This window comes from Catharus ustulatus, chromosome 14 (assembly GCF_009819885.2).
Source record: "Catharus ustulatus isolate bCatUst1 chromosome 14, bCatUst1.pri.v2, whole genome shotgun sequence".
Taxonomy (NCBI): Eukaryota; Metazoa; Chordata; class Aves; order Passeriformes; family Turdidae; genus Catharus; species Catharus ustulatus.
The window spans coordinates 15,431,894-15,445,098 of NC_046234.1; the positions used below are offsets into that span (position 1 = coordinate 15,431,894).

The 13,205-nt window shown below is 47.6% G+C and overlaps 1 protein-coding gene across 2 annotated transcripts in view; it reads left to right on the forward strand.

Annotated features, from left to right (window-relative positions):
* EDA (ectodysplasin A) overlaps positions 1 to 13,205 on the forward strand; it is a 60,631-nt gene that overhangs the window by 43,004 nt on the left and 4,422 nt on the right. For both annotated transcript variants that reach the window (XM_033072550.1, XM_033072551.1), the window contains exons 3-6: positions 8,211 to 8,240; positions 11,318 to 11,497; positions 12,248 to 12,282; positions 12,379 to 12,430. In XM_033072550.1, the coding sequence (XP_032928441.1) occupies positions 8,211 to 8,240; positions 11,318 to 11,497; positions 12,248 to 12,282; positions 12,379 to 12,430 (297 nt within the window). The remainder of the gene's footprint in view (positions 1 to 8,210; positions 8,241 to 11,317; positions 11,498 to 12,247; positions 12,283 to 12,378; positions 12,431 to 13,205) is intronic.

Consider the following 13,205-nt stretch of genomic DNA (forward strand, 5'->3'; position numbering starts at 1 on the left):
CCCTTTGGTTGTTCCTGGGGTGCTGTAAAACCTTGGAAATTCCCCTTGCAGTGAGCAGGGACACATCTGCCTTGCTCAAGGAAATGAGGAGGGATTTTCAGCACAGCTCTGGCTCTTGAAGGGCAGAGTTGAGGCTGTAGGGTGGAGAGAACCCCAGGAGGTGACTGGATCCAGTTCTCCTAAATGGGACCAGCCCTGTGACAGAGGTGACAACAGCAGAGGTGCCAGACCTCTGAAGGGCAGGGGCTGTTCCACCCTGCTTCTCCTACAATCCTGCACCTGCATTTTAACTCATGTCAAAAAACCCTTAGGAAGGAGATACACAGGGCTGGGGGGCTCTACCTGCTCCAGCACCTCCCTTGTGACAGCACCTGGTGCCCTTTGAGTCCCATCATCCTTCTGAAGGTGGAAAAGCCTGTGGAATGCATGAACACAACTAATTCATCCTGCTCCTTTTGTCCTTTCCAGCTGGGGGTTGCTGCCCCCAGCACTTTTACCTGGAGCAAACATCAGGTTGTTGAGTGTTTGTCCCTTAGGTCTGTGTCCTGTTCACACTTTGGTTCTGATCATCTGCAGTAATCAGATTTTTTTCCCTTGAATTTGATTATAGATCAGGATAAACTACATCACAACCTACTGCATTGACTATTGGCATTATTTGTAAATTTGAGTTTAACTGTCCTTAGGAGCTTCACCAAATGATTCCCCAAGGAGTCCTGGGTTTTGTCAAGCCAAGCAAAAATCTCTGAGTACTGGCAGGAGAAAAAAAAAAACTTTCTCAACAGCAAAAAACCCTCTGTTCCTGATGAGATCTTAGGAGAAGAGAGATTGTGGCTCTCTGGCATCTCGTGTCTCTCCAGGGATTCCAGGGATGAGCTGTGACTTCCCTCTGTTTGTTTTCAGCCCCATGAGCTTGAACTGGGGGGCTGGTGTTTGGGATCAGAGGAATGGGGAGGGGGCAGGCTACTGATCCATGGAGCTCCTGGAGCAGCATCTGCTCATCTGGATGACACATGGATGGAGGTTTGTCCTTTGGTGGAATGTGAGGAGAGGAGCAGGGAGGCAGCAAAGGGCACTCTCATCCCTAAGCCACCACATGAGGGATGATTCCCAGCCCTTGGTGCCAGGGCACGAGCTCTTCTCACACCCTGTGGCCAGGCAGTCCCAGGAGTGACCTCAGTGCAGGACATTTCCCCTGGAGAGACATGAAAAATCCATCAAAGAGATGCAGAATTGCCTCAAAAATTGGATGGAGCCAAGGGAGTGCCTCAGAAGAGTCCAGAATGAGCTGCAAACTGTCCTTGATCTCCCAGGCTGGAGGAGACAGCTTTGAACTGGGGCAGTCCAGCACTGGGCTGGCAGGTCACCAGTGTCACTGTCCCCAGGCCTTTTCTGGGGACTCTCACTCCACTGTGGGACAGGGCAACACTTAGCAAAGGCTCCTGAAATTCAGGGTTTGTGTTGTGCAGGCGGAGCAGGCTGGGGTGGCCCTCTGGGGACTCTGGGAATGGCACAGGACCAAGATCCCGGTGGATGAAGGACAGGGAGGGGACACTGGTTTGTGGGGTGCTGTTGTGGAGCATCTTGATTTAAAGTGTAACCAGGCAAGGACCATTAGGGTGGCTGTGTTCACATATGAATTTTGAGGAGTTTTAAAGCAAGGTTGAAACAAAAGCAGGGAGAGAAGGAGAAGTGGAATGCCCTGGGCTTTGCCCTATGGGCTCACACATCCCACAGTGCTGTTTCATCCTTCCCCTACTTGGTGTCATGAATTCCCTCCCCATTCCCTTACAAAACATATTCTCTGTATTCAGATTTGTTGAAATTAGTTCTAGTTTACACCCCTGGCTTGGGTTCCTGTAAGTGTGGGCAGCACTTTGCCTCTACTCTCAGCAGAAAGCCACCCTGGGAAGGTGCACCAGAATTCAGGAGTAACACAGGATGAGATTTATTTCTGGGATGTTTTCCTAGATTTTTCATTTATCATATTCTCTAAATATTCTGCAGTAATAATCCCAAAGCTGCTCTTCAGCAGTTCTCTCTGGAGTTGGTAAAGAAGCACTTTCTTTTTTTCAGGGAAAAGGGAAAATATTCCTCTTGTTTCAGTGTTTGTATCACTGACTGATAGTTCAGTAGAGTCCAAGAAGCTTTCATCTGGATAGACCAAATTTCCTGAAAATGTTGAAAACATATTGGTTCCAAACCTCCCCCGAAACCACATGTTCTAGATTAGGCATGTGTTTGGGAGCTAACATCCCTCTTTCCCCAATCCACTGGAATCTGGCATTAATAACCCCACATTTAAAAATATTTGAAAAGCTTTACATTTCTCCTAGCCATGGGAATGAAGTGAATGTCACTGCACCAATGCTGGAAAGGCAGCTGCTGAATTTTGGAAGTTTCTTGTTCATTCTTGTCAGGACAAACTGACATCCAGCATGGCAGGAGGTTCATCATCACCTGGAATCTCAAGGAACATCCAAGCTGCCCTTTCCACCCTTGGAATTGGTCAAAGAGGGATAGAGGGGTTGAGGTTGGAAAAGCCCTCCAAGATCAGCCAGTCCAAGCTGTGATCCCCACATTGTCACCAGCCCAGAGCAGAGTGCCACATCCTTGGACACCTCCAGGGATGGACATTCCACCACTTCCAGTGTTTGAAAGGACCTGCAAGGAATTCAGAGAGGGACTCCTCATCAGGAGTGGTAGTGACAGGACAAGGAGAAATGGGTGCAGACTGAAAGAGGGGCAATTTAAGCTGGACCTATGGAAGGAATTCTTCTCTGTAAGGTTGGTGAGGGGCTGGAATGGATTTCCCAGTGAAGCTGTGGCTGCCCCTGCATCCCTGGAAGTGTCCAAGGCCAGGCTGGACAGGGCCTGTGGGAGGTGGGAAGTGTCCCTGCCCATGGCAGAGCTTTAAGGTCCCTTCCAACCCAAAGCATTCCATGATTCTGTGATGATTTAATGTTTATTTTATGGAAGGGTGAGAAGTGATGAGGTGTTTCTGGATGACACTGACATCTCATCAATCACCAGGATTTTGTCTCTACTCTGTAACCTGGGATGAGGAGAATTCCTCAGTACCTCCATCCTCCCATCTCCCAGGGTGAAGAAGAGATGCAAACACAGAGGTCCCTCAGTGGAATTAATCTGGTCTTACATGTCCCCAAACCAGTGTCACACTTAGGGAAGAAGATTGAGAATGTTCCATAGTAACTCAGTGCTGGGAAATAGAAGGATGCATAATTCCCAATGAATGCTGAAAACAGGTTGGCACAGTCTCCAAAGGATGGATGGATGGATGGATGGATGGATGGATGGATGGATGGATGGATGGATGGATGGATGGATGGATGGATGGATGGATGGATGGATGGATGGATGGATGTACCTTTCCCAAACTGGATTAAAACCTTAAAGACATCACTTGGTGTCATGTCCTGAATCAAATGATGCTGCTAAAACATGGTTGTGGCATTCCATGGCTTTTTCCTGCTCTTGGCAACTGGGAATTCCAGCATGTTCAGCACCTCTTTAGGTGTATCCTTTGTTTGGCTGATTCCTATAATGGTCAACCTTTTATAGGTTTGATGTAAAATCAACATAATTACAAAGATCTGTTCCCGTCCATAAAACCAGTTGGAACTTTTTGGCAGGAATTTAAACTATTTCTTGTTAATCCACACACACAGCTAATAAGGGAAGGCAGGGGTTTTTTAATATCCTATTTATATCAGCAGATGTCCTAAAGAAGTTTGGGATATTTGTGTATTTATAGTAAATCATAGCAGTGTGTAGCGTGCAGAAAGAGAGATTGGAGGGGGGGCAAAGTCAACTCTATTAATCTTGCTAAGAGCAAACATGTCACATGTAATATCCTTGAGTTGCATCACCATCTGGGATTTTTCTGAAGGCCTTGGAATTGATCCAGCAGATGGTAGGGCTGCAGGAGCTGGGGCTGGAACCTGCTCCCTGAAGCATGGGGAGATGTCTTCTGCTGCTGGCTGGGTCACAGCTGGGGGTTTGCACACCAAAAATTATCTCTGGCAAGTGTTTGCCTCAGCTTCAAGGGAGATGTTTGCATCTGAAGCCCAAGTGCTTCTGCTGGAAGGGACTTGGAGTTGTTTGGAGTGGCTTGGAATGGTGTGGAGCTTTCTACCTGTGGTGGTTGTGTTTGGGTTGAGGTGTTTTGTCATCATGTAGAGATGTCTTTCCTGCTTGTGCCTTCCCCTCTAGGTTTACCCCTCCTGCAGGCTTGACATTTCTTTTCTTATATCCCCTTATATTTTCTGATATTATAGCTGTGGAAAATCAGCTTTTGGAGGGGTCTAGCTCTGGAGTGCTGCTCACAGCCAGGGTGTCCAGAGCCCTGCAGGCAGCATTCCTGCTCCCATCTTTCCTGGGGGAATCCCATCCTGTGATGAGAAATTCCAGTTACTACAGCAGAATCAGGGGCTTTTCCTACAGGAAAAGGGAAAGGGAAATCAGTGGTAGGAGGACACCAGGTAGCAGCAGCTTCAATAGCAATGGCTTCTGTGGTTAGGCAAAAATAATCCCAAAAGTAACATTCCAAAGGGAATTTAGACTTTAGAGAGACTTTCCAGCCATGCCCTGAGACACAGGAGGGCTGACTCTGAGCCAGAAGATCCTCCCAGACCTGTGCTTCTCCTTGGAAGCCTTCTCATTCCCTACTCAATGGTCTGGGGAACAATTTGGGTGTCCCAGCACTGTTCTTGAAGCCCTCCAGGTCTTCTCCTTCTTCAGCCTTTCCCAGAGATGCTCTCACCCCTTTCCCAGTGCTGACCACCAATGCAAGCTCACTTGCCCACTTCTTGCCCTTCCCAGGAGCCTTTCTGTGGAATTCTTCTCATTTCAATTCATCTTTCTGTATCAGATGATCAGGATTGACTTCACTGTTCCCAGGATTCCCTGGCATCAGGATTTCCCCATGTTTTCCAGAGTTATTACCATTTCAGGACTGTATTTCTGCCTTGCCTGGCTGAGCAGCAGCAGCTGAGCACGTGCAGGTGTCCTCCAGCATCCACCAGAACACTTTATTATTTCCCATGTATATATATATTTTATAGGACTGTATATTTTGTATGACTGAATCTCATTCCATGCTTATTATCCTTCAAAGCCATCCAGCCTGTCCTGCTCTCCCAACCCTTTTCTGTATTAACAGTTCTGGCCAACTTCCCTCCCCTTAAACAAGGGGTGAACAGACTCCTTCAGGGAGTGATCAGAGTCTAAACATATATTTAATTCCAGTTGAAAGATGAGAAAAAATAGACTTCTTTTGGTTTGACCTCAAAGGAGAAGAAGATGTGGAAAGGGAGAGGTGGAGTTAGTGGGAAGGACAGAAGTTGGGAAGAATAATTGTGCTTGTGTGGCTGTCACATCCAGTCCTGGCAGCTGGCACCACCTGGATCTTCAGGACATTCCTGATGGATCTGGAAAAGGATTCATGAGGAGCAGAAAGGTGCACTCATAAAGGTGCACACTTCTAAAGAAGGGTGAAGAGGTGGCAGGGAACAGCTGAGAGGTTGGGTTGCTCTTAGATCCCTTTGGGACTGGAATAAATCCTCAACTGCAGCACGGCCAAGTCCCTAAAATCAGGTATGGGAGATGCAGATCAGTCAGAAATTCTTCAAATCAAACCAGTTTCTTTCTCCATGGAGGTGGCAGGTCTGTAGACTCTGGAGCAGCAGAATATATCCTGTAATTTGGTTTTTGATACTCCTGTACAGTGGAGGAGCATGGGGGATGCACCTGTGATCCACATCATGGAGTGGAAAAAAACCAGAGTTTTCTCTTGGGCCATCCTTGGAATCAAGGCCTCCATGAAACTGCAGTAAATAAATGTGGGTTGGGTAACAGGCTTGGAGTCCTGGAGCCTCTCCATGGCAGGAATGGGATGGGGAGGTGGGAAACACTTAGGTTTGCATAACTTGTGGGTATTTAACCATCAGTTAAGAGGTAACCAGTGGGTCAGATCTATCATGGGATCCCAGACTGGTTTGGCTGGGAAGGACCTTAAAGCTGAAATCATTCCCCTGCCTTTGACAGGGACACCTTCCCCTATCCCAGGTTGCTCCAAGGCCCATCCAGCCTGGCCTTGGACACTTCCAGGAATGAGGCATCCATTATATTATAATGACATTATCTTTGTCTTCAACCACTGCATCTAAGTTTTAAACTTAAATGTGCATTAAGTGCAAGTTTAAATATTTTGAAAAGTATTCTAAAATATTTTAGCAAGTTTAATGTTTAAATATTGAAATGTAGCCTCTGAAAACCCTGGCAGAAAGGATTTTTTAATCACCATTTTTCTCTTCTGCACATCAATGTTGGAACAACCTTCATCAAGCCACGTTTTCAAGCCTTATGCCTCAACACCTCAGCACCTGGGAGGAATATTGATCTGAAATTTTGGTGGCCCTCAGCTTAGGCTCAGTAATTGATTACCATTTTAGCCTAAATGGAGCAGTAGCTCATGAACTCCCCATTTTGAGCAGAACCAAGGAAAATTCTGCTGCATCAGAAGCTTCAATTAAACAATCCCCCCCTGCTCTCGGGAGGCAAACAGATGCAAACCCCAGAGAGACTCAGAAGCTCCCAAGCTTAATAATCCTGGGCTTTTTTTTTCTTCCCCCCTCGTGTCAGGAATATTTTTGTGTCTGTCGAAAGCTCCACTTGCAGATCCATAACATCTCTCTCTGCCGTGCCTGGAACAGATGCGTGTGTTGTAATATAGACTGCGAACATTGACATCCCATGTGGTTCTCATTCCTCCCAGTCATCTTTGAAGCTAATTGGATCCAGCCAGCCCAAATGTGTCTGGCTGGCCACAGCTATTTGTACTTTCACTCTGGTTCTGGTGCTAATGGTGGGATCTATGGAACATGAAATAAACTCTCGTGACTCCGAGGGCTGCCGAGGCACAGCCGCTCGCGTCTCGCTGCGTTGGGATGGGCTGGGATCTTTAAATGGGATTTTTTTTTTTCCCTCTTCTAATGTTGTTCAGTGGCTACAGTGAGGACTCAGAAGTGCAGAATCAGGAGCTTGGTTGTCCAGCCTAAAATGTTTTGCAGTCGGGTGTGGATTCCTAGTGGGGTACTGGGATGGCATCGTTAGGAATCCATGTGTTGTCCAACCTGTGAATATTACTAAAATATTGAATAAAAATATTATTTAAAATTGTGAATTAGCAGAAATTATTATTTAGATGGAAGCACCTTAAAGCTCTTTCACCCCATGGGCAGGGACACCCTCCCCTATCCCAGGGTGCTCCAAGCTCTATCCAGCCTGGCCTTGGACACTTCCAGGGATCCAGGGGCAGCCACAGCTGCCAAGCCCTTACAGGGAAGAATTTCTCCCTAAAATTATATATACCCCCATTTATAGAGAATGTCTTTTACAGATAATGCCTTTTGTAGATAATACCATCATTTTCCCATAACCCAACAGCACAATGTAAGAAAACCAGTATTTCTGTTGGAAAGGCATTAGTGAGGTTGATGGGTAATTTCTCTGGTCTTTTTCCTAATTTTCCCCTAATTGTCCATGGGGAAAAGGCTCTTCTATTGGGAATTTACCTTTCCCCACCCCCTCAGACACAAAGCAACCTCATTACCTTCAGTTAATTATAATTTTCTCTCAGTTAAAGGTGATTTCAGTCAGAGCTGTGCTAAACCCCAGGTTTTAGAGGGATTTCCCTCTAGAATCACGAGGGAATATTTGGGGATTTTTGCAGTTCATTCCCATACATGATGAATTCTTGGGGAAGCAGTGGAACATGTTTCACACTTCAGCCTCTGCTCACAAAGTCCTGTCATTTCTCAGCTTCACTGTAAATATTTTCTCTCCATGCTTGGGAGGTTTGGGTCCCCATTGTTTCAAACAGCCAGTTCGGAATAATTCTTTGCTTTTGTGGTTTTTTAGTGTTTTATTCTTATTTTTAAACAACTTGGCTCACAAGGAGTCAGCAGGGAGTTGGACCAGATGATCTTTAAAGGTCCCTTCCAATCCCAGCCACTCTGTGATGCTCTGAAATTTGGGTTACTGCTCTCAGCTGAGACCATTCCTGTGCTGCTGCATGGGCCACAAATACATCCATTGTCCACTTGGAAATTAAAATGGCAATAGGGATTTTCTCTGATGAAATGATCCCTGAATTTCACTAGTTTTCTTTTTTTTTTTCCCTTTTGTAGGTCCAAGTTCAGTGAAAAACAAGAAAAAGGGTAAGTTTGAGTTTTAAATTAATTTTCCTTTCTGTGCTTTGTGAATTCTCTTTGGCCAGCACAAAGGAGAAACCAATGGCAGCTTCCCTCTCCAGGAAAAGCTGGAACAATACCCACAGGCACCCTTAAAACTTCTTTAAACACTGAAAAAAGTTAATTGTGTGAAAGTAATTCTGAAGATTCTCCACTTTTGAAGAGTTGAGTCAGTAGCAAATAGCAGGAGCTGTTGCTGTTTGCCAGCCTTGCCTTTCATGCCAATCCTGCCAACCTGAGCTTGGATTCTCCTCCAGACCCACCAAACTCAGCATGAGCACACTTTGCATCCCACTTTTCCTTGTGTTGACCTCCAAATTATCATTTTATGAGCCCCTTCTGGGTGTTGCTCAGTTTTGTGGATTTGGTGATGTTCCTCAGACAGTTTGCAGTGGTTTGTTGGGATTTGGGTTATTCAGGCAACCCTGTTTGGGGGGTTCCTGATGTCACCCTTGTTTCTGTGGGACTGCTGGGAACACTTAGGGTCCCACACTAAGGGTCCCACACTAAGGGTCCCACACTTAGGGTCCCACATTTAATTCCAGGAGTTTTAGTGAGTTCAAGGAGCTCAGCAGTCGAGTTTTCCATGTCTGTACTACTGCAGTAGCACATCAAATGGCTTTAATCCTTGGATGCAAACTCCAGAGCCACAGCTGAGAGGTGGGAACAGGCCACACTTAGCAACTTCATTTATATTTTCTCTGAGAAGCAGTGTAAAATTTTATGTTGGAGAAGTTTGCCCTAACAAAGCTGAACCCACGTTCAGTCAGCCCAACAAATAACAAGTGCTGGCTGCAGCCTCCAGAGCAATTCCAGAGGGGCAGGGGGGTCTCATGGAGCTGGATTGCATACAGCTGTATAAAGTAGCTTAATTTTATGGTATTGTCACATTTAATTCTTTTTCGAGTTCCAGTTCATTGTTTGATGATGAGGATTATGGAGAACTCCCTGCTTCTGGTGCTCTGAGCTTTGGAGCCCCTGGGTACGGACATGGGAGACTTGGCAGGCTGGGATTTGGGTACTGGGACCCTCCTTGGAGACCTGATAAGGGAGCTGTCAGATAATAAATGGAATATCTTTTGTCTTGTGAGGTTTGTTGATGCAGAGGAGTGCTTGAAATGCCTTGAGGGAGGGAGAGGCACAGAAGTGTGTCACTGGGGTGAGCGATTGTGTCACTGCTCGAGCAGCAGCTCCCTGAGTAGCAGAGCAGAGTGGGGAGGCAGATGAGTTAAACCAGCTGTGATGTGCATCCCTCTTGGGAGGGGAAGCCTGGAGTGACAGCAGCAGCATTCCCATGGATGGGGGACGGGGGACAGGAGAGGAGTTTGGTGTGGTTCAAGGTGATCATTTCCAAAGCATCATCCCAAGGAGGAGGAGAAATGCTGGATTAGAGGAAAGCTGGATTGTGGCCAGCTCAGGTTGGAGGTCATGGCTGCTGATTTGGAAATACTGCTGTGGAGATTTGTCCTCTGAAGCATTTTCCCACTTTTTGTAGGACACCAGTGTGGCTTTACTCACCCCTGCTTACTTTAACATCATTTTCTGCACGTTTAAATTATGCCCACAGTTGTCCCACCCTGATGTCCTTGTGCCCTTGCTCCTGGCTAGTGACCATCCAGAGATTCCCACACCTATGCTAAAACAGAAGGATTTTTCCTGACACTCCTGTCCATTACAAAGATGGATAATAGTAGAGAAACAAGTACATAAATATACTCAGAAACTCTTCCAACAGCTACAATTTCATATCCCAACTGCTGCTGTCGTGTAAATACCAGTTTAATTCTGTCCTACTGGGGACCTTGTGGCAGCAATTGAAGCGATTTTGCTCCGTTTATGTTCCTTGGCAGAAAAGCTGTTCCTAAGTGGCATTTTAAAAACTACATCAAAAGATCATCAGTTTTGTCAGGATTGTGGAAAATCAGGAGAGCAGGGACCAGGCTTTCCCTGCAGAGTTTGTTTCATGCTATATTGTGTGTGTAAGAGTCATTCCTGATGTGGTTATGTCATTTCTCTTCCGTGGGATGTGTGAGGTGTTAGAGGATCATGGTGGGGAAGAAGGTTTTTACCTTGAGGCTGGTAAAATACTGAGACAGTTTTCCAGGGAATCTGTGGCTGCCCCATCCCTGGAAGTGTCCAAGGCCAGGTTGGACAGGGCTGGGAGCAACCTGGGATAGTGGGATTTGTCCCTGCCCATGGCATGGGTGGAACTGGATGGGCTTTCAGGTCCTTTCCAACCCAAACCAGTCTGGGATTCTGTGATTGTAACAATTCTCCAGTGTTTCCATCCCCTGGATGGGGCCAGTCCTTCCCAAGCCCCTTCCTCCATCCAAAGCCCAAAACATTGAATTATTTTGAGGCACAAGCAGCACAGGGGCTCCTCCAGTGATGCTGGGGAAGAGCTGGAGCTCAGCTCTGAACTGCCCTCTGGAGGAGACCAAGCCATGGGGATCATCTCCCAGTCCTAATGTGTAACAGGTAGGGAAGATTATCCCTGTTTTCCATGGAAACCCAGCAGACTGAGAAACTGCAGAGTGGTTCATTTACACCACAACAGCCCAGCCTTGGCTTGGTTGGAACGTGCTGTGGGAGCATCCTGGCTGTATCCAGAGACCATCCCAGGTCTGTGGGGATGTGACCAACCCCAGGCAATGGGACTTGAGGACTGACCCCATGCTGTGGGAAGAGATCCCCTGAGCCTCCAAGCCTTGAGAGGCCCCGGAGAGTCCTCGTGCCTCACTGGAGTGTAATTCCCAACAGGAAGGAGCCTGCAGGGTGCTGACCTGGTCCTGCCCTGTTGGCAGTGTTGTCCTCATGGTGCAGAGCCTTAGGACACCCACCCCACCCTTTTGTGTTGGAGAGGTTTGTCCTGACAAAGCTCAACCCACGTTCAATCAGCCCAACAAACAAAAAGTGATGGCTGCAGCCTCCAGAGCAATTCCAGAGGGGCAATGTCCTGAGGCTCCTCCTCATCCCTGCAGTGATCCATCCCCAGCCTCCCATTTCCTGCAGCCCCAGGTAACACCTGTCCTTGTGTTTTCCAGGTAAAAAGGCTGGTCCTCCAGGGCCCAATGGTCCCCAAGGGCCACCAGGGCCTCCTGGGCCACAGGGTCCCCCTGGCATTCCCGGCATCCCTGGGATTCCAGGCACGACCGTCATGGGACCACCCGGCCCCCCCGGCCCACCAGGCCCTCAGGGACCACCTGGAGTGCAGGGCCCCTCAGGTAAGGATCCATCCCTGCCCTCTGCTCTGAGCTGGACAGGTGGGAACACAGAGATGTCACCAGAGGTGTCACCAGAGATGTCACCAGAGTGTCAGGATGCGATGGCTCAACAGCCTGGAGCAGGACTTGGGTTCCCTCATGGGACAGGGTTGGAGCAGCCTATGGAAGTGTCCCTGCCCATGGCAGGGGTGGAACTCGATGGGTTTTGACCCTTCCAACCCTTCTAACCATGCTGAATTTCTGGGATTCCGTGGCTCTGAGTGGGCAGGAGCAGCAGGAGCCCCTCAGCTCCCTGCTGTGCACCTCCTCCTTGATTAGGATTTGGCTCCCAGGGAAGGGAGATGCAGTGAATGACCTGCAGAGGGAAACTTGGCATCTTGGTAGCCAAGAGGTTTTATTCCCACTGTGGATCAGGGAATGGGTTGTGCAGTTTTTCCTTCTAGTGGAAAGCTGTTGAATAACAAAATAATTTTGATGGTTGGACAGAAATGCCAGAAATAAACTAGAGAATTTTTTTCTTCTTTATATGTTTTTAAATAATTTTAAATATTTAATATGTCTAGTTTATATATTTTAATATTACCTGCACCCCATATCCCTCCTGCTGTTAAAACAGGTTTAATGGTTATCATGGAGTAAGAAAAATTATTTATATGGGACTTCAGGGTTATTTTGGGATTAAAAGAAGTGTTATTTATAGGATTTTTCATTCAACCTTCCTCTTCAATGATGTGGAATTGCCTTTTGCAGGTGCCACAGACAAGGCCAGCTCCAGAGACATCCAGGTGGGTTTTCCATGCAAAAACCCAGCTTTGGGGGGGATTTTTGTGGATTGGCATGGTGCTTCCCATTAATCCCCAATCCCTGTGCTCTCCCCTCAGCCAGCTGTGGTCCATCTCCAAGGCCAAGGCTCAGCAATCCAAGTGAAGAATGGTAAGGATCTCTTGATAATTTTGTACTGGGAAAATTATCTGCACCCATAGAGTTCTGGGTCCCAGTCCATCCCATGACACAGCTCCAGATTTTCCCTGCATCCCTGGCCTCATACCTGGATCCCATCCATCCCATGACACAGCTCCCAGATTTTCCCTGCTCTCCAATACCCCTGCCCAGACCCCCCAGGAGGAGTCTTGGGGGAGTCTCCACCCCCATTTCCCCTGAGCTCCTGTTTATCTCCCAGATTATCCCTGTTCTGTACATCCCAGGAATTCTGTCCCACTAAATCTCCCTTCTCCGGGAACATCCTGAGCCTCCCCAGCCCCTCCATGACCAGGCCGTTTTTTTCTCCCATCCTATTTTAAGCCCTCAGTGGATCCTTGTCCTGTCTCTTCCCCATTTGCTCATTTTCCTCTGGTTTCCCAGGAATTTAAAGCAGGGAAGACCCAGTGGTGAGAACACACAGAGGTGTCCGGGCACCAGCTCTTCCTGGGATCTCTTGAGCATCTCTGCCCCCACCAACATCCTTTAATCCCAAACCCTGCTGAGCCACTTCCCATCCACAGGCAGCTCCTTTGGATGGGATTCCCACATCCCCATCCAAATTCTCCTCAAGTTCCTGCTCTCCTTCCAACAGCTGGGGCTCATTCATCACCTCCTGCCTCCCTGCTCTGGCTGTGCTGGAGAGGAGCTGCCTTGTCCCCTCTCTGTCCCAGCTCCCCATCCATCCATCCTCCCCCCAATCCCAGACTGGCTCCCGAGGGTGGGGGCA